Source organism: Prinia subflava, chromosome 27 (genome assembly GCF_021018805.1).
Source record: "Prinia subflava isolate CZ2003 ecotype Zambia chromosome 27, Cam_Psub_1.2, whole genome shotgun sequence".
NCBI lineage: Eukaryota > Metazoa > Chordata > Aves > Passeriformes > Cisticolidae > Prinia > Prinia subflava.
The window spans coordinates 3,117,968-3,138,998 of record NC_086273.1 but is presented as its reverse complement, the minus strand read 5'-3'; the positions used below and the strand labels follow the sequence as shown (position 1 = coordinate 3,138,998).

The 21,031-nt window shown below is 51.7% G+C and overlaps 1 protein-coding gene and 1 long non-coding RNA gene across 2 annotated transcripts; one reads left to right on the top strand and one right to left on the bottom strand.

The window, feature by feature from the left end:
- Nucleotides 1–3,863: 3,863 nt before the first annotated feature.
- LOC134562416 (zinc finger protein 239-like) lies at nt 3,864–6,596 on the bottom strand. The gene has a single exon (XM_063419808.1). It carries the CDS (start codon nt 5,442–5,444, stop codon nt 4,386–4,388), a length of 1,059 nt encoding a protein of 352 aa, XP_063275878.1. The 5' UTR covers nt 5,445–6,596; the 3' UTR covers nt 3,864–4,385.
- A 6,918-nt stretch (nt 6,597–13,514) lies between these two features.
- LOC134562470 (uncharacterized) lies at nt 13,515–20,441 on the top strand. The gene is made up of 3 exons (XR_010083178.1): nt 13,515–15,031; nt 19,640–19,715; nt 20,090–20,441. It is a non-coding gene; the product is annotated as an uncharacterized LOC134562470 (long non-coding RNA).
- The last annotated feature ends 590 nt before the right edge of the window (nt 20,442–21,031 follow it).

The following is a 21,031-nucleotide window of genomic DNA, read 5'->3' as shown; positions in this document are numbered from 1 at the left end:
GAGGTTTTTGTACAGTTCTGGCCCAAGTTCTCTCTTCCAGGGACTCCACGAGGAGCCTGTGTTGGGGATGGACCTCACTGGAACCCAATAATGCTTCAAGACACTTTGGGTTTTTCTTCTGACTTTGATTTGTGGACAGGTTTGTGCAATCTCCTCTCAGGCCCTGAGGTTCCAGGGCTCAGCACCAAATGCACCACAGGGCTCATAGGGATCAAACAAGTCCTGACAAACCATGGCTGTGCCTTGATTTCCCTCTGTTCTGGTGCAGTTCATTAGAAAGTCTTTTCTCCTAGAGTTATGGAGAAATATTTCAAGGAGCTTCTAATAAATCCACACTCCTATTTGCAAGAATGCATTTCTCTCATTAGAAAAAATGTGACTGCAGCACTCTATGATTGATATTGACCAAGAGTCTCCCCCAGGAGGTCTGGCAAGGTCAGAGAAGCTGTGCCTTGAGGTCTGACCCAGTGTGGACAACCTTGCTCCACATCCCCAACCCCATCCTGTCTCCCCTCACTCATCTGGGACCTGCTTTGCTTGGAGAACTGGCTGCACTCAGGTAAAGAGAGATTTCCTTCCTTTTTTAGCAATCTCAAACTCCTGAGTTTCAGACAATCTCCTTAAGTGTGTGCCAAGCCCAAGGTGCCACCAAAGAGGTTCCCCTTCCCCAAGGCAGAACCATGCCAGGAATGTTTTAGACACACAGGAAGTTCTACAATAAACACAAAGCCAGAGTTGGCTGAAGGCAGAATGAGACCAACTGCAGAAGGACAGACAAGCTTTGAACTCCTTGCAGCTGAAAGCTGCAAGTGGGTTGTTGGGAGGTGTGAGTGAGCCAGGACTGAGGGCAAGGCAAATGCAGAGAGGCCTGGAAGTGCTTGTGTGCAGACAGGTTTTGGGGAAGGGCACTGCAGGCCTGCCCTGGGCCAGCAGTGAGGGTGGCTCATCATCCCACCCTGCACTGGGCCTGGGCAAGGGGCTGTGCCCATGGACACTGCACTGACCCCACTGCTGGCTTTGGGTGCCACCGCAACCCCCATCAGTTCAGGTTCCCTTGGACAGCACCCCAAGGAGCCATTTCTGCAGCCAGGTTCTGTGGCCACTTGCAGGCAGAGCTGTTGTTGACCTGGCTGCCAGGGCAACCCTGAGGACAAAGCGGTGCCAGGGCTGTTCCAGGTACAATTGCAGTGACACTCATTGGTGCCCTCAGGTGCCCTGGCAGCGGCCACAGGGACCCGTTCCTTGGTTTGGTCCATGGCAACCAAGGCCTGGAGCCGCTGGGATGGTTGGTTGCCATGGAAACCTGCCCTGGCCCTTGCTCAGGGCTGGTGTCAGTGCCCAGAGCCAGAGAGGATCCCTTGCTGGGGCTGGTGCCACGGCCACCTGCCCTGTGCCGCGCTGGCTGCTCAGGTGCCACAGAACCAGCAGCAAACGCCACTGCCAGGGCCAAAGGCCAGCTCAGCCTGACAGAAAGGGACAGGGCTGGGCACTGTTTCCATGGCAACCCTCCCTGGGACACCACTCCTGGGTTACCTGTCCTGGCAATTGCCATGGAAACACGGCTCATTGGAAATGCAGGGGTGGACAAAGGTTTTAGTAGGGCCTGTCACAACAGGACAGAGGGTGGTGGATTTAAACTAAAGGAAGAGAGGTTCAGATAAGGAGAGATAAGGAGTGATAAGGAGAGATAAGGAGTGATAAGGAGAGATAAGGAGAGATAAGGAAGAAATTTTTGATGCTGAGGTTGGTGATCCACCAGGACAGGTTCCCAGGGAGGTGGTCAATGCCCATCCCTGGAAACGTTCAAGTGCAGCTGGGACAGGGCTCTGAACAACCTGATCTGGTGAAAGATGTCCCAGCTCATGGCAGGGCTTTGAATGAGATGAGCACTGCAGGGCTCTTCCCACCCAAACCATTCCAGGACTGCATGGGGAGAAGGGGCTGCTCAGTGCACTCCATCCACTGCCTTGACTCCTCCTTGTCTCTGCTGGACCCCACATGCAGCAGCCAAACCCAGCCCCTTCTCTGGCCTTTCCTGCCCTTCCCCAGGGGCTGACAGAGCCAGGCTGGCACAGGTGACCTTGAGGCTTTGCAGGGCTCAGGCCCAGCAGCTGTGCCAGAGTCAGGGCTGAGGTCACACTCTGTGGGCTGGGGCAGAGCCCAGGCAGAAATGAGCCCTGGCCCAGCAGCTCTGCAGTGGTGGCCACCAGGCCCGGGTGCCAAGGGAGGCTTCTGGCCATGGCCTGGAAGCAGCTGCTGCTGCCAAGGAGCCTTTGGTGCCTCAGGCTCTCCTTGGCACAGCTCCCAGCACGGCACTCTGCCCTTGTGCCCGAGCCCTTCACTGTCTTGGGGCTGGCCTGGGGCTTTTCCTGCAGCTGCATCTGCCCGGGTCCTGGCACAGGAAAGGCAGTTCCTGCTGCAGCAGGAGGCTCTGCCTACAACGGGCTTCAAAAACTCCAACAAGGCCCTGTTTACTTCAACATTGCTTCCTAGAGCACTATATTCTAATAATTGTTATAGCTCCTATACTGTGGAGTAAATAACTCTTTCTTTAATTTCCTCTGTAGTGTGAATAAACTTTTCTATCTAATCCTGATCATAATCAATCACAGCTGTATTTATAGAATTATATCTGTTGTTCCATCATTAATCCAATGGGACAAATGGTATTACAGTTCAATTCAACCTGTCCAGTCTTTACACATAAACCTTTGACAAAGTCTGGGGCTAAGATCCAGCTGCTCCCAGTCTCCTCTCTTAGATAGAATTTTAAATGTCTGCTCATCCAGGAAGTGTTTGAAGATCCATGTTTGCTCTTGGGTGTCATTTCTCCACTTCATGACTCAGCAGGAGTTTCTCCCATGAAGAAATAAAGCTTTTGCCTGAAGCTCCCACTGTGTCCATGACAGGAAGCCCTGTGAGTGTCTGGGACATCCCGGCTCTTTGGCAGCCTGGGGACTCCTGGGATGTCACCGTGGAGCCCCTGTGAGTGCCTGTGACAGATGGGTGCCTTTGCAGCCCCAGGTGCCCTGGGATGGCCCCATGGAATGGCTGTGACTGCCTGTGACCACAGGGCTCTTTACAATGCCCAGAAAGCCCTGGATGGTGTCCATGGAGCCCCTGTCTGTGCCTGTGACATTCCAGCTCTTGGACAGCCTGGAGACTCCTGGAAAGTGCCCTTGGAATCCCTCTGAGGGGCTGTGACAACTCAGTTCCTTAGCAGGGAAACATCACCAGGATCTCTTACACTGGTCAGTTTCCATGGCAACCACCACCAGCCCCTGTTGCTATGCTCAGTTTCCATGGCAACCACCACCAACCCCTGTTGCCATGGTCAGTCCCTTGGCATCTCCATGCAGACCCCATGCCAGGGGTGGTTGCCATGGACACCAGCTCAGCCCTGCAGCCAGAGTCCGTTGCCATGGCAACCAATTTCCATCCCATTCCCAGGACCATGGGATCCCAGAACCACAGAATTGGCTGAGCTGGGAGGGACCCCTCAGGATCCTCCAGTCCAGCTCCTGGCCCTGCTCAGGACACCCCAACAATCCCAGCCTGGGCCTGGCAGCGCTGTCCAAACGCTGCTGGAGCTCCGAGAGCCCTGGAGCTGGGACCCTTCCCTGGGAGCCTGTTCAGTGCCCCAGCAGCCTCTGGGGGAAAAACCTTCTCCTCACATCCAGCCCAAACCTGCCCCGACTCAGCTCCAGCCGTTCCTGCACTCCTGTCCCTGGGCACCAGAGGGAAGAGGCTCCCACAGCTCCAGCCAGGGACCCGCTCCCAAGGCTCTTGCCAGGGCAGCCAGGGCTGGCACCAGCTGGGATGCTCAGTTTCCATGGGCCGGGCTTTAGGAATGGGATTCCCCAATTTCCTGCTCCTGCTAAAACCGTGCTGCCGCTCGCTGCCCTCCAGCCTCCCCCTGAAAGTACAAAAGGCAAAGATCCCAGGCTGGGAGAAGAACAATTTACTGGGAACAGCAACAAGATAAGGAACAAATAGGAACAGAAAAAATATTGATAACAGAAGGGGTAAGAAAAACAATATACAGAGAAAACTACAACAACAACAACTGGCTCTTCCTGGCCATGTATTTCCTCCGGCCTGGAATGGACACCCTTCTCCCTGGGGAAGAGAGAGTCCCTTTCCTGGCCCCTGGCAATGACCTGAGATGAGATCAAATACAATGAGTCAATGGCCAGACCCTCACGTTCTTCAATCCCACCTCACATCATTGCTAGGGGCAGGGAGAGGGACAGGTGTCTTCCCAGCATGGGTTAAGGGAAATGTGGGTCACCAGGGCTCTTCCCAATGTGGGTCCTCTGATGGAGGATGAGGTTGGAGACGCACATGAAGCCATTTCCATAGCTGGGGCATTCGCAGGGCTTCCCTTACCGGTGTCTGTGTTGGTGTTGGGTCAAGGCAGAGCTGTCTGAGAAGCTCTTCCCACACTGGGGACACTTGTAGGGCCTCTCCCCAGTGTGGATGCGCAGGTGGGTGACGAGGGTGGAGTTGTGCTTGAAACCCTTCCCACAGTCAGGGCAGCGGAAGGGCCTCTCGTCTGTGTGAATGCGCTGGTGCACGAGGAGAGTGGAGCTGGTCTGAAACCTCTTCTCACACTGGGAACACTTGTAGGGCCTCTCCCCAGTGTGAGTCATTTGGTGGATGATCATTTTGGACCTCTGGTTGAAGCCCTTCCCACATTCCCCACACTGGTAGGGCCTCTCCCCAGTGTGGGTTCTCTTGTGGACAGTCAAGCTGGAGCTGTGGCTGAAGCTCTTCCCACACTCCGCACACTCATAGGGCCTCTCCCCATTATGGATCCTCATGTGGACAATCAGGGCAGAGCTGTCTCTGCAGCCCTTCCCACATTCCCCACACTGGTAGGGCCGTTCCCCAGTGTGGATCCTCTGGTGGCGGATCAGGGAGGAGTTCTGGCTAAAGCTCTTCCCACACTTCAAGCACTCATAGCGCCTCTCTTTGTCATGACGCTGCTCATGGGCCATGAGGTCTGAGCTCTGGCTGGATCTCTTACCACGTCCCTGGAATAGAGTGGGTATTTCCTCATCAGAACATCCTTGGATGGGTGTGGAGCCCTTCTTAATGTGAAATCTCTGGTACTTTTCCTCCCGGCTGGATTCCTCTTCTGTGGATCCACTCAAAATGGCCTCTTCCATGAGGTTCTGCTGTCGGGATTTGTCCTCTCTGGTCTCTTTCCTCAGCTTCTTGTCGGGGGAACGAAGGAAAACGACAGGATGGGATTTGCCTCTGTGGCAGAGGGAAGGGAAAGGAGATCCCCCCAGTGCAGCCCCGGCAGGACGGCGTCGGCAGCGGGGTTTTCCTGCAGCTGGGGCCCATGCTGGGCTGGGAGATGGAGCAGGAGAGAGGGGGAAAGGGGCAGTGACTTCTTCCTTACCTGTCTGGCTGTCCTGGGGCATCTTCCTCTTCATGGATGCCTAAACTAAAAAATTAAAAATTAAACTAAAAATGTGGGACCAAAAACACCCCAAAAAAACGCAGTGTCAGAATACAACCTGACACCCGGTGTTGTAGCAGTCCAGTCAAATCGTGGCTGCAGTCCTCCTCTAGTCACAGATGTGGTTTTGATCACGTAGATGGGTCTGGTTTTCCTCTGGGAATCCAGTGGAAACAGGCTGCTTCTGGTGTTTCCCATCTCAGATTATATCCAGGTAGGAATGCCTGGCTCCTCCCTGTGGGTGGAGCATCTCACAATGGGATGATGAAATTTTATCAGTCATGCAGGGAGACTCAATGGCCCATTAACAGAAGATATCTCCCTGGAGGGAGGATGGGTCATGGAAGAGATAAAGAAAACTGCCCTGCCTGGTTTTAACAATTGGCCCATTAACAGAAGATAACACTCTGGAGTAATGAGGGAGGGGTCATGGAATAAATAACAAACACTGCCCCTGGTTTCAACAGATGGTAATAGAATATCTACTTTTAGTTCCATCTTACATTGCAACCTAAGACAGGACCCCAGGCTCCTTGCCCAGGCTCTCTCCAGAACACGCCCAGGCCAATGCTCAGCACAGAAAAGCCCCGTCAGCAGCCCCAGGCTGGCCGTGGGCAGGCTGGGGGCAAACAGCATGGCTGGGGCTCTGCAAGGTCCCTGGGGGAGACGGGAAGGAGCAGCAGAGCAGGGGCTGATCCATCCCCACTGCACTGGACACCCCAGGACAGCGTCCCACAGCGGCCTCATGCACCTGCCAACAACATCCCCCCTCTGCAGCCCTGGCCTCTCCCCCAGCTCACACAGGGGCCGCATCCTTGCAGGCACAGCCACGGCAGCACTGCCTCAGGAGCCCCTGTTTGCACTGCACACAGCAGGCGTCAGCACCGCCATGGTGTTGGTGTGGGGAGATGAACCTGAGGGAGCACAAATGCCATCAGCCCCTGGGGCCAGCAAGGGCTGCGGGACAGCAGGGAAACCACTCAGGTTTGTGATGGCCTCTGCAGTCAGCCACAAAGTTTGTTCCCATCAGCTGGGAGTTTCCTGTGGCACTGCAGACGTTGTTGCTCAGAGCCAGCACTGCCTGGCAGCCACCCCTAAACTGCCCTGAGCATTTCCTTTGCTTCACCTTGGCTTTCTTGACTCTTCCTGCTACAAATTTCTTCCACTAGCCCACCTCTCTTCCCTCCCTTGCAAACAGCCCATCCCTGTGTCCTGGGTTATGCAACAATGTTTATTCTCTTTTTCCATCTGTTCAAACTGCTTGGGGAGATGTTTTCTTTATCTCTTGTATGACCCATTCCTCATAACTCCAGGGGGGAGGGGGCGGGTGCCTTCTGATAATGGGCCAGCTGTTAAAACCAGGTGGAGCATTGTTCCTTATCTCTTCCACAACCTGGCCTCCCTCCAAGGGGTTATCTTCTGGTAATGGGAAATTAAGGCTCCTCACATGACTGAAACCATTACATCATCCCATTGTGAGATGCTTCACCCAGAGGGGAGAGCAAACCATTCCTACCTAAAACCCCCTGAGATTCAGGAACACCAGGTATCCTGTTTTCCACTGGATTCCAGAGGAAACTGGACCCATCTCACCTCAACTGGAGCCTTTCTTCAGGATCATATCTACTCCAACAGAACCACATTTGTTTCTACAGGAGGATTTATTTGGACTTCTCCCAACACCCTGACCAACAAGGTGTCTGCTCGTCTTCTGACCCTTTCAGGGTTTCTTGGATTTTTGCTTCTTTGCTTGTTGTTTTGTACTACTACATGGGTATTTTTAATATTCCTTGTAAAGAACTGTTATTGCTATTCCCAAATCATTGCCTGAAAGCCCTTAATTGCAAAATTATAATAATCGGAAAGGAGGGTAGTTTACATTCTCCATTCAAAGGGAAAGTCCAGCTTTCCCTGGCAGACACCTTTCTTCCAAAACCAAGACACCCTGGTTGCCCTTTCCTCTCTGGGCCCAATCCCCATTTCAGTTCTTTAAGATGGCACCATGGGAACGTCCCTTGGAGAGCAGGATCATCCTCCAAGTGCTTCAGGAATTGTCTGCAGGCTCCTGCAGGGCCTCCTGCTGCTCCCTTGCCAGAGGCACCACAGGCCAGGGGGGCACATCTGGCCTGCTGTGTCTGGCTGTGGGGCTCCCTGCTCTGGGCAATGAGGAGGGGCTGCAGAGGCTCTGCAGGACTGACAGGATGGGCTCTGGGGCTGTGAGGAGAAGCTGAGGGACCTGGGCTGCTGAGGCACCTTCTGAAGAGGAGGCCCAGGGCTCATCCTGCAGCTGCTGCAAGGGTGGTTTCAGAGAATCCCAGAATCAGCAAGGTTGGCAAAGGCCTTGGACATCATCAAGTCCAAGCCGTGCCCTGACACTGCCTTGTCTCTCCTGAGCCTCCTCTTCTCCAGGATGAACAACCCCAGCTCCCTCAGCTGCTCCTCACAGCACTTGTGTTCCAGACCCCTCAGCAGCCTTGTTGCCCTTCTCTGGACACCCTCCAGCCCCTCCATTTCCTTCCTAAACTGGGGGCCCCAGAACTGGACACAGCACTCGAGGTGCTGCCCAAGCAGTGCCCAGCACAGGGGGAGAATCCCTGCCCTGCTCCTGCTGGCCACACTGTTCCTGATCCATGGGAGTGCCAGGGGTGGGATGGGGGAAATCGTAAGGTGGGGACAAAGTGTGATTGCAAGCCATGAAGAGTCTTAATGAAGCCAAACTCCAGAGACTGTAAACCAGGCTCAACTTTCCAGAAATTCCTTTTGACTGGATTTGCTGCATCCCCCAGACTGGGGATCACCAGTACATTTGCAGGTTTTGCTGTGCATCATCAGCCTGCCCAGACTCTGCTCTGTGTTTCACAAATGGACAAGACAAGGGATCTCGTGCCAAGCTTCCTTTCAAACAGCCAAACCCGGGTCAGCATGACAGAAAAGAAGGAAAAAGAAAGAAAATATTCACCAGTTGGAACAGAGGCAGTGTCCCACCATCTTCCCCTCCAATGGTGGTATTTTGTACATTTAGAGACAAAGCTGGCTCTGAAGCTGCCATCTCTCATTTCCCGATGCTATTTGCTGCCCCTCAGCCCTGAGTGCCACTGCTCTGCCTGCCTGCTGTCCCTGTGGGGCTGGGGGTGCTCAGCCTGCAAAGAGAGGGCCATGGGGAGGCCTCAGTGCAGCTGTGCAGGGCTGGGAGGGTCCCACAGCAAAGATGGGCACAGAGTGTTCAACAGGGCCTGTGCAGAGAGGGCAGGGGGGGATGGCTTTGCACTGCAGGAGGGCGATTGGAGTTGGGAGTGGAAGTTGAAGGAAGATGTTCTTTTCCACTGAGTCTGGTGAGGCACCGGGCCAGGCTGTGCACAGAGGCTGTGGATGCCCCATCCTTGGCAACATCCAAGGTGGGAACAGGGCTCTGAGCAACATGGTCTGGGGAAGGATTGCTCAGGTTGCCACAAGATGATCTTCAGGGTCTCTTCAAAGCAATTCTGCTCAGGGCTTCCATCATTCTCTGGTTGCCAGTGTCCACTTTGGATCCCCCCTGCACTCCTGGGAGCTGTGATGTCACAGTCCATGTTCCAAGTGGAACTGGCAGCATCCAGCAAAGAGCACAACACAACCACTGGCCGTTGTGTCAGCCCAGCCTTCACCTGCTCCAGGAGCACTCCTGTCACCCTGCTTATCCCCTGCTCCCAGAGAGCCCATCAGGCCTGAGCTGCCTGGACTGCCTGGATTTTCCCATCCATTGCTGCAGGATGCTCACTTTTGTTCTGATGAAGGTACGGGGTCATTCCATGGAGATGGACACTCCTGGACTTCCTGGCAGGGCTGGAGCTCTGTGGGGATGGTGTGGGACAGGGACCCCACTCTGAGGTTTTGTACCCTCTGCAGGCTGTATCAGCCCTGAAAGCTGGCTGTTTTCTGGAGTGTGCCATCCGTCTCTGCTGCTGGCTGCTCACAGATGTCCCAACAAAGGTACGGTGCCAATCCATGCAGGTGGACACCCCTGGACTTCCTGGCTGGGCTGCAGCTCTGTAGGAATGGTGTGGGACAGGGACCCCACTCTGAGGTTTTGCTACCTCTGCAGGCTGTGAGAGAGACAGAGGAAGAGATGGATGTGGATTTTCAGATGGATAGAGAGGAAGGAATGGAAGTGGATGGAGAAGAGAGCGAAGCAGAAGAGATGGAAGTGGATGTGGAGGAGGACAAAGTGGAAGACATGGAAGTAGACCTAGATACAGAGGAGAAGATGGAGGTGGATGGAGATAAGACCTGTGAGGAAGAAATGGAGGTGGATTTAGAGGAGGAGACGGTAGAAGAAATGGAAGTGGATTTGGAAGAGGAGAAGGAGGAAGAAATGGAGGTAGATGTGGAAGAGGACATCGAGTACATGGAGGTTGATGTCAAAGATGAGGAGGAGCCCATGGTGTTGGGATGAAGACCGTGCCAGCAGCAGGACAGGCATGTGCTCCCCACAGGCAGAGTGGGTCCCCTGCTGCCAGGCTGGGGCTGGGCTGGGTGCTCCCTGCTCAGGGACACGGTGCCCTCTGCACTGGATCCTGGTGGCCATCCCTGGCCTGCCCTGGGCTTGCTTTGGGCCACACAAGCCCCGTCCCAGCTGGGGCACAGCCCCCAGCCCCAGGCAGGCTCAGTTGTGGCAGCAGAGACCCGCTGTGCCAGCCTGTGCCAGCCTGGGAGCCCATGGAACAGCCCTGGTGCCTGACTTGCACTCTCTTTTCCTCCAGGTCTGACAGAGATCCCGGGACAGAGATGCCGCCCTTCTGTATATATGTTTTCAACTTTGTTATTGGTTTTAGGATATAGGTGTTAGGTTTTGTCTTCTGTAAATACATTTCATATATATTTGTTAGATATCTTCATCTGCAAATATGTTCCATAGGTTGTTGTTGTTACAAATATTCTTACAATGTACATATGTTCTGTAGTTTATGTTTGTTGCTGTTCTTCTGTAAATAAACAATCTTTGTTTTACACAGCTCACTTCTCTTTGCATTTGCTTTGGGCACAGGCAGCATTTCCAAGGTTGTGGTCTCCAGTCTTAGGTTGCAAACTGTAACTAAAAATGTGTATTCAATTTTCATTTGTTGAAACTAGTTGGGACATTTTGTTTCTCTATCGTCTTCCACCCTTTTCCTCCGAGGGACATCACCTTTTAATGGGCCATTGAAGGCCTCTCCCATCACTGACAACATTAGTTCATTCCATTGTGAGATGCTGCACCCAGTGGGAGGAGCCAAAGCCTTTCCACCAGCATAAAACCTGCAATCCGAAACACTAATGGAGCTGGTTTTGGGCGGAATTCTCGGAGGAAGACTGGACCCATCTCACCAGCACTGGATCCTTTGCTCTACAGGATCACCTCTACTCTACAGAAAAACTTCTGTTACTCCAGGAAGACTTTGGACTTCCAACACCCTGACAACAGGGTGTCAGGTCATATCTCTGACTCTGTCAGGGTTTTCTAGGACTTTTGTTTGTTTGCTTGTTTGTTTCTTCGTACTACTGTTTGTGTGGGGGATTTTTTATTGTTGTTGGTTTTTTTTTACTACTCCTAGTAAAAACCAGTTATTCTTATTCCCATATTTTTGCCTGAAAGCTTCTAATTGTAAAATTGTCATTTGGAGGGAGGGAAGGATTTTTTACATTCTGTCCAAGAGAAACTTCAGTTTTCCCTGGCAGATACCTGTCTTTTTAAACCAAGATAACCACACACCTCTCAGAGCTGTCCCTTCTATCCACCTCTCCCCGTCACTTCACAGACTTCACTCCAAGCAGTTTCTGAGAGAGCTCAGTAGCACATGGAATTTCATCCTGCTTTTCTTCATCTTCTCCTAAGCTGTCTCCACACACGGTGTGTGGGCTCTGACCCAGCACCAACGTGCCACCTCCCTGACACTGGGGTTCAGGTCACAACTTTTCATCCAAAGCAGCAAAGAAATGATTCTCATTGGATCCCACACAGCTTTTGGGCACTTGGTGTGCCTGCAGCTCCAGCCCCAGCCCTGGTGCACAGGAATTTCAGGAGGACATACACAGAAGGCATCAGCCATTGACAGAAAAAACCAGCAGTTTGCATGGCCCAAATCCCTCACAGCACTGAAAACTGGGGGAACCCAGCCTCTGCATTGACACTTTGGCCTCTGTGCCTCACTTCTCCTCTCACTAAATTCCCCCCAGTTTCCCTCATGCTCACATTGCCAAGATCCTTAAAAGCAGCATGAGGAGCAGGGATAGATGATGGGAACTGTCCCAAGGCTCAACAAGGTTTCTCTTCTCAGGCCTGCCAAGTCCAGCCAAGGAGTGAGGAAAAGCCTGCATGAAAGAGGTGTTGCAGTCAAAGCAGTAATCAAATTTAGGTTTAATGAGAGAAGAAGCTGAGGAGATTTTCAGTGTTGGGAACAAGATCAGCAGCTGCAGGTACAGGGGGGATGTGACAAAAAGCTGAAAAGTCCTGAATACTTCACTCAGTAACAAACCCCACTGAAAGGGATCCCAGCAATCATCTCACAACGAGAGGAAATAACACAGGAAGAAAGGGCTGATGTGGAAAATTCATCTCCTCACATCCCCAGGGGCTCTCCACCCTTTTCCACTTCATTCCTGGATGGAAAGAGGCTGCAGGGATGTGGGGTCTGTGCTTGGGAGCAGTAAATCCAAATGTTGAGGTGGCAGGGTGTGAGGGGTGCAAAACGGAGCTCTTACACATCCAGTGTTTCTGTTCTTGGAAGTCTTAAATTCTACCTTTCTGGTGGGATGAAATAATTGCTACTAATCCAATTTCCAAACTACCATGCATCAAGCTGACCCTATTTTAAGACGTTTTAAAACACAGCAAACACACACAAATGTCTGCTCCTTTCCATTTTCTCTGTTCAACATTTTATGACAGAAGACAGGAGAAAAAGATTCTTTTAGCAACAATGCTTTCAGGATTCTAAAAAGAATGTAACCAAGAATGTTCTGCTACAAAGATTTCTGACAAACACCCCAATAATCCTGAAGCAATGTTTTGTCTTACTTCCAACATAAATAACTTGATTATTTTGCTCCAAATGATAAGGGAATCGAATTTGGCTCCCTCAGCTTCAAAAGAAGTGTTTCTTCCTAGTTCTTCACAAAAAGGGACAAAACACTTTGTTGCAGCCAACTAAAGAAGTCTCTTTCCCCCTGAGCTGCACAATTTGTTACCAAGAGGCAACAAAACCCCAGGCAATTTCCAGTTCTTGTAGTTGAAGGGAAAAGCTCGGAGGATCATAGCTGTGGCAGACACAGCGTGGGAGGAGCAGGGGATCTGCTGGGGGTTTTTGGGGTGGGGGACAGATTAAAGAAATGTTCAAGCTAAACTTCTCAGAACTCAAGACTCCATCCCTCAGAGGAGAAACTCCATTTGACTCAAATACCATTCAAATCAAAAAAAAAAACAAACCGTTGAGGCATTCCCCAGGCTCTGCTGAGCCATCAGGCACAACCCAAATCTCTCTGCAGGCCCAGGGCAGCAGGTCCCTGGCATGGCTCTGGGATGCTCCCTTGGGAAGCCGCCTGCATCGCCCATGGGATTCACAAGATCTGCTTCTAAAGACCCCAGCATCCAAAAGACTCCACATTCAAAGCCTTTCATTGGGGTTTCACTTCTCCATCTGTCTGTTGTCACTAGGCAGCTGCTCCACTCCAACACCCTCCTGATGGGTGCAGATTTTGTCCTCCTTTCCAGCCTAAACAGGAACTTATTTCCATTCATTCTTTTGCAAGTACTGGGAGCTTGGACCTGATTTGCTCTTCCTCTCCTGGTGTGCATTTGTGCATATAAAGTGCCAAAGCCAAGAGCATTTCCTTCCTTAAATTATGTCATTTGTCCTTATTATTTTCTTCCCATATAGTTGCATGAATTTGGTGCTAGCTCAACACTGTGAAATTTGACAGCACAAAGTCCAGTTTTCACACCGACTTCTCTGAGCTCTGGACCAAGCCTGCAGAGAAGGAAATACAGCAAAGAAATTCCAAAGAGAGGACCTAATAAAGATAATATAATGCCACATACCTGTGTGTGCTGCAGGGAAGAACAGTGATGCTTACTAAATCACTATGAACAATTAAAGCAGCAGAGGGGAGGAAGACAGCGCTATAGTTTCCAGCTCCCCAGTCCTCCTCTGCCCCTGCATGAATTTCATAAAGCACAATTCCCTCAGCAGAAATCCCTCAGCAATTGATTTCCTGCTCGTGGAATACAGCTGGCAGACACCCAGGCTTTCCTGGACAGAAAAGGAGAATTTGCCTTGATGTTTTCCCCAGCCATGCAGCTGTGATGTCAAATCCACCCTCCCTGCCCTGCCAGGAGATTCCTGAAGTGACATGTTCCTGTGGGGTGACAATGCTCTGGAGAAGCACAGAGATCTCTGTGTCAGTGAATGGAAGCCCCGCAAGAGCAGATCCCTAATTCAGGCTCCTTCTTTGTTCACAAGCAGTTTCCAGCAGAAAATTCTCAGTGGTTGCATTTCCCCAGAACAGCACATTTCAAGCACAATTTTCCCTTGAGCTTTTCTGCCTTCCACAAAAGCAGCATGCCCAGGATTGCTTTGGAGAAGAGCAAATAGCTCCAGCACAAAGAGGAGCACCAGGAAACAGAGCAAAACCAACAGCCCAGACCATCCAAACCCACTTACCGGCCCAGTGCCACATCTCCTGGACTCACCTGAATGCTCAGGGGAGTCTCAAAAGCCAACTGTTTTCTGAGAAACAGCTGTGCAAAAGAAAGGTAAATGGCAGGGGCAATCAGCCCCACACAAGCACCTCTGACAGGGTGTTATGGGTTAACACGGTTTGTTTTTTTAGTTAAAGAATAATGGGACTATTGCCCTGTCAGGACCTTGGATTTCTTTAGAAAAGCCGAGGACCTATCAAGCGCCAGTTCTTGACTATTGCCATGTGGTTTGACCACTGAGAAAACAGAATGCGACTTTTGGTAATAGCCATATAAAACTGAGGCTTTGTTGGAGCTCTCCCTCTCTTTTCTCCCGGTGAGCCGCCAGGTAACGTCGTGGGCCATGGCAGGGCCCGGCTTAGGCCCGCTCCGCCTTGGGCGGCCGGGCCCGGCCCAGCCGGGTCTCTGTGAGCCGCTGCCGCAGGGAGCGGCCCGGGCAGCCGAGCCCAGCTCCTCTTCTCTCCCGGCTGCCGCAGGGAGCGGCCCGGGCAGCCGAGCCCGGCTCCTCTTCTCTCCCGGCTGCCGCAGGGAGCGGCCCGGGCAGCCGAGCCCAGCTCCTCTTCTCTCCCGGCTGCCGCAGGGAGCGGCCCGGGCAGCCGAGCCCAGCTCCTCTTCTCTCCCGGCTGCCGGCGGGGGACACGGGGGGCTCTGGCTCCGCAGGGCTGGCCGCAGGCTGGATCAGATCGAGGGGTGGGTAAGAAAGCATCCACCCGCCTCCTCTCCCGGCAGGGCTTTGAGATCTTTGCAGCTGCCGCCCGGCAAGAACCACACGAGCACCGCAGGCCTGGGCAAGCTTCAACTCTTTCCTGCCAGCAAATGGGACTCCCAGAGCACCAGCCCTTCCTGAGGTGAGAACAGACAAAGTGATTGGACTACAAAGGGACATAGCATGAAACTTCAAGGCAGTGAAGAGTGGGTGAAAAGACTGTTTGGAACAAAGGAGGAGTGGGCTAATTTGGCTGGACGTCTCTAGTAAACTATGGATAATGGACTTTTGTTCTTGTGAATATGAATGCTATTGGGGGTGATATAAAGCTCTAGTTAAAAGTGGTATAAAGCTCTTTGCTCCCAAGGAAAAGGAGATTTTTTTTAGTTTTTGAGATGAAGATGATTTTGGAAATAGGAGAGAATCTTTGTTTTATACTAGAGAAGGCATCCTTAAACAGTACCCCTAATAAGCAGATGTGGCCTATATGCAGTGTTGGGAAAGCTGCTGTTGGGAAGGAGCTCACAAAGGCAGGTTCTTGGGCGGCTGTCTTTGTGAGAGATGAGACCCACAGGACAACGTTTATGTTGTTAGTGGAGAAATTCCATAGAAGTTTCTTAGAGAGACTCCTTTCCTAAAAGAACAATGAAAGATTATACTTAAATGATGAAACTGACTGAAAACTACAAGTTTTGTCTCTTTATGTTCTATGTGAGAAAGTAAACCATCAGTGGGGGTGGTGAGAGTGCTTTGAAAGCTTTCATTTAATTTTTTTTCCCTCTATCTTTTAGTGTGTGTTAATATTTTTTTTTTTTATCTTTACGTTGACCCTGTTTTCCTTTTCTCCTAATCTTATTTTCACAGTAAGAAAATATTTAAACCTCTACATAATTTGGGGTTTCTGTCCAGTTTTGAATTTAAAACCATTACAGGGGTCTGGCTGACCTTGGCATGGCAAGAGCTGCTTCTCCTCTGACCCTGGAGCACTGGGGCTCTGTGCTTTCCTTCCTATGGCATGGAACTGTTCTTCTCCAGGCACAAATGGCCAAAACTGGGATTGCACCTCCAAGTTTCTGTATATCCAAGTATCGTTCCCATATGAAACTTGCCAGGACAGACAGCTCTGGCTGGCCTTGGCCTCTTGGGGCCACCTTGCATCTGCCTTTGAAACACTGGGGGGCTTTGCTTTTCTTCCTATGGGAAAAAAAACAAACCACCAACATCTTTCAAGTCCAGGAGTCCACGGCCAAAATTGGGAATCTGCCTCCAATATTCCCTATATCCAAGTATAGCCCCCAGACAAAATCTGCCAGGACTGACAAGTCTAGCTTCCCTTGGCTTCCTGAGATCCTGCTCTCAGCTGCATTGAAACACTGGGGCTGTGCTTTTCTTCCTATGGAAAAGAACCATCCTTCTCCTCCAGGTGCCCATGGCCAAAATTGGAAGTTGGCCTCCAAAATTCCATCTATCCAAAGATTGCTCAGACAAAAGCTGCCAAGACAAACAGGTCTGGCTGACCTTGGCCTCTGGTGAGCACCTTTCATCTTTCAGTACTGGGGTTCTGTGGTTTCCTTCCATGGAAAAGAACCGTCCCTCTTGGCCAGGCGCTCTTGGCCTCAAGCACTTGACCACTGTAAAGGGACAAAGGAGCTCTGTGCAGAGTGGAGGGGAGACTGAGGAGAGCAGAGGAGAGCCCTGGCAGGGATTGAAGGTTGGTTTCAGAGATGGTGGATCCTTTTGACATAGTAGAAAACAGGCAGAGAAAGAAAAGATTAATGCAAAGGGCAGCTGGGGAGGCCCAGACTGGACACCAGGAGAAAGGAATTTCCCTCCCAGGGCAGGGCTGTGGTGCAGCACATCCCCCAGCAGGAGTCTGGAGCAGCCCAAGGCTCTGTGTGCCCAGGCAGAGGCAGGCAGGACGCAGAGCTGTCAGCAAAGGAAGGGCCCAGCCAGGTGGGGCAGCCGGGGGATGAGGACAGCCTGCAGGGACAGAGGCGCAGGGCATGGACACCGTAGCACAGCCTGGGCTGCACAGGGCACAGGCATGGGCAGCAGCTGAAAGGCCCTGACACAGCCAACTCCTGCAGAACTTTGGCTGTGGCTGCTGGGCCTGGACCTGAGGCCAGGAGGGGACAAGTGACCCTTGCAGGCCTGGGGCCTCCTTGCCTCCTTGTCCCTGCTCAGCAGCCAGAAGGCTGAGGAGGCAGTGCCCAGAGACTGTGTAAGGGAAGTAACAATTGATTTCATTTTTCTTAAGTAAATGGTTACAAGAGCCATTTCGTTTTGCCAGCTGGGGGACCTTTTGCAGGTGGGGGGAGAGTTCTGGGGATCAAGAGCCCTTCTCTTTAGGGACACTGAGGATCAGGGGATCTGGGCCTGCTGCTCTGGGCAGATGAACCTGCCAACATCACCGCCTGCTGCTTTGGCTCCTCCTGGGGCTGCTCCTGCCCTGCAGACATGGGGACACTTGGGGGGTGGCTGTGACCTCTGGCCTGAGCAGCCTCTCCTGTGGCACCTTCCTCCTCCTCCATGGACACTGCAGGGCTGCTGCTGGCTGCAGTCCCCATCTGAGAGCTGGAGCAGCTGGAGCTCAGGTTCTTGGGGCTGGAGGAGCTGGAGCTGGATGTGGAGGAGCTGGAGCTGCTGCTGGCTTCTTGGCTCTCCTCCTCTGTGTCGGCTCAGGCAGGAACAGGACGGGACTGCTGAGGTAGCTGTTCTCAATCATTAATGAAGCATCAGTCTCATGACAGGGGTTGAGACAATTGGGAAAAAGCAACAGCACACAGCCAGCCCGTGACAGACCCTATTTTTTTTTTGTTACAAAGCATCTTATAAATTTTTCAGCCAGTAGTATACTGCTAAAGCTTACAGACAGTTGATTTAGCCAATCAATTATAGCACATGTACACCTGCTTCAAACAGTGCTCGCTTGTATGCTTCTCTATTAACAATACACAATACACTTATTAAGCTTAAGACCATTTCCTCTCTTGTCAGGCATACATTTCTGCAGTGCTAAGATTTATTCAAGCCAAATCTAGAAACTCAACTTTTGTTTCCCATGTCCTTGTTATAACACTGTATCTTCTCTCGTTTCAAATTCTTCAGTTGCACAAAATTCTGAATTCTCAGCTTCTTCTATCTGAGGCCTGCTTTTTCAGCTCCTAAAATCCTTTTTCCTTTTAGTGTTTCCCCCAGTCCTCATCTGCAGCAGCGTGAGAGCGCAGCAGCCTCTGGGCCTCTGAGCTGCAGTGTCTCAAATGCTGTCGATGGTGTCCTGGGCCAGTGGCACTGTGTGTTCCTCCAGGACTGCCTGCAAACTCTGGATCACGATCTCCGGGTCTGGCCCACACACGCAGAGCACGCACAGGATGCAGCTCTCTGCCAGCCACCACCGCTCCCCATACATGGCCTCCATCCTTTGGTGCAGCCAAGCCCACACAGGCTCCAGAAGTTCCCATTGCCCAGGGAAAAGCTGTGCCCAGAGCTCCGGCAGAACACCGCCGACAGCTCGGGCTGGTGGCTCTTGAGGAGAAGAGGGATGGGCTGGCACAGGGGCACGGGGATTGTCCTCGCCCTGGCCACCAGGAGCTCTCCCTGCCTGGCTCATGGCTGCTGGCAGCTCCTCAGGGGCTGGGATGACAATCTCCAGAGACTCGCCTGCCTTGTCAGAACACCTGACAGTCTGTATTGCTCTTGGGCAGAGTGGGCACACAGGATTTATCTGTGCCCACTGCAGGATGCAGTCCCAGCAGAAACAGTGGCCACAGGGCAGAGCAGAAGCCATGTCGTCCCAGTGTCCTGGCAGATGGCACAGTTGCCACCCATCTCTGTGGCCATTCTTGGCCTCGGCAGCACATGGGGAGAGCTGAGCATCAGGAGCTGCTCTCCATTGCTGGTGTCACAGCCTGCAGGAGAGGGGAGGAAGGAATGGCCAGGCTGCTGAAGAAGGACGCCCCCCAAGCCCCCTGAGCATCGTGGCCACCCCAGGGGGATGTTTTCTTGCACAGCTCACCCTCAGCACTGCAAGCACCTGCAGTGCCTGGCTGCCCCAAGCAGGCAGGGCTGGGCAAACCCTGCTGGTTGCTCTGGGGCTGGCACTGGCACCTGCCAAGAACAGCCACCACTCTGCACCAGAGAAACCTGGCTCCATCCTCCACACCTCGCAGTCATGCTCAGGAGATCAGGCCAGAGCCAGACAGGCCTCAGCTCTGCACACGTCTGAATAGAAGCTGGGAGGGATGAGATATCACAATCTGCCTCTCATTGATGTCACCCTGCATCAGCAGGCAATGTCCCCACCAGTGCATGTTGTCAGGAGAAAGAAGAAAATATTTTTTCTTGATTTCAACTTCTGCATTTTAGTGTTGCTCTCCCTTGGCCATCTGCATCAATGTGTCCATGACCTTGTGTCTCATCCCCACTCCTGACACCTTGCTCAGGTTTTCTGTGAGGAGCAGAGTGGTGACACCAGTCAGCATGGGGTGCCTGTGGCTGGGTGATGCCTCCTCCTGTCACTGCCTTTCCCTGGGCAATGCTGGCATTTGGAGAACCTGGGTGCTGGTGGCCAGCCCTGGGCGAGTTTCCCACCCCTGTGGCTTGTGTCCCTGCTGCAAGGAGAAGCAGAAAGAAATGTTTTGCTCCAGCTGCATCCACTCGCACTGGGACTTGCCCACAGTGCCAGGTTCCTTTCCATTTCCCAAATTTTTTTTGTTTCTTGAAGCCAGTGCCTTTGTGCTTCTCCTCACAGCCTGAGGAAGGAGCTGCAGTTGTTGTCCCTCCAGAGTGGGGTACAAGGGCCACAGCTGTCCCAGTTTCAGAGACAGGTAAGTGACAAGAACACACCAAGATCATGCAGCAACAGCTGAATTTTATTGTTGGGCACCCCCTTCTATAGGGGCTTCAAATTTCCCTTACAGATAGAATTGGTGAAGGGTCTTAACTCTGCCCAGCTCACTGGCCAGTGATATGGGAGCAGTCCTGATTCAAAGGGATTGGCTGGGGTCCCCTTTTGGAGTTGGAATCTGACCTATCAGTGACAGGCTTGGCAATTTGTTTTCTTCTATCTTCTAACAAGCTAGGCTGATGGAGTTGGTGTCTGTTAAGCCAAATTTTCTGTGCAGCTGGAGACCAGCTATAGCTGTCACAGTTGCCCCTTTCTGCTTTAAAAAATGTCGTTTTCTTTGTCATCCCTCTGCAGGTGCCTTGCAGCCAGGATGACAGGACAGGATGATGACACAGATGATTCTACCTAACTTGACAAGCCCAGCCTCTCCCAGCCAGTGATGCATCCCACACAGCACTGAAGATGGAACATTCCTGTGGAGGAGCTGTCAAACGGGATTCCCAACAATACAGGTTTTCAACTTGGTAACCTCCAGGCTTATTACTTGAGAGTTACAAACTTGCATCTTAACTCTAAAATCAAGAAACCTTTAAGCCTTAGAGCAGTGGGAAAACTAATCAACAGGGAAAACAATCTGTTTTAATTTGGGTTCCTTAACTCACATCCACAGACAAATCCTCAACTCCTCAGATATGAATCTATCAAATCTTTGTGTCCTTAAAGAGATAAAATCTTTAAATAAACTTATCAGCCTAAAAAGTCCCAGATCTCTATGCAGTTTCAATCCTTGCTCCTCGATGTCTGCTGGGGCATCGGTGGAAGGGCGTTGCCTCTGGTCCCCAGCAGGATGTGGGGCACGGCAGACACACCTGGCAGGGATCCATCATGTTCTGTGTCTGTACAAACACAACATACCCATGTCCCCAGTCATGAGGTCCCACGGACCTGCCCACTTATTAGTGACAGAATCTTTTAGCATTACCATAGGTTTAGGTGTCTGAGCATCACCAGATACCTGCAGTGATAGGAAATTATCTCAAATTACTGTATTCTGGGATTGTTCTGGCACTGTTAAGTGATTCAAGGTATTAACAGCTTTTGCTACTCTGCTCTTTGTTCGAGTCTGAGTACTCTTAACTTAGGTTTTATCACTATGGTATTCTGTTGAGATTAAGTTTTATTATTTCTTTCTGTCAAAGTTCATTTACATCAGTTTTGAGTGTTATTTAATCTGAATTCTTATAGATTTTACTGGTAAACTGTTCATTGTTTTCTTTTGTTTCCTTATACTGTCAT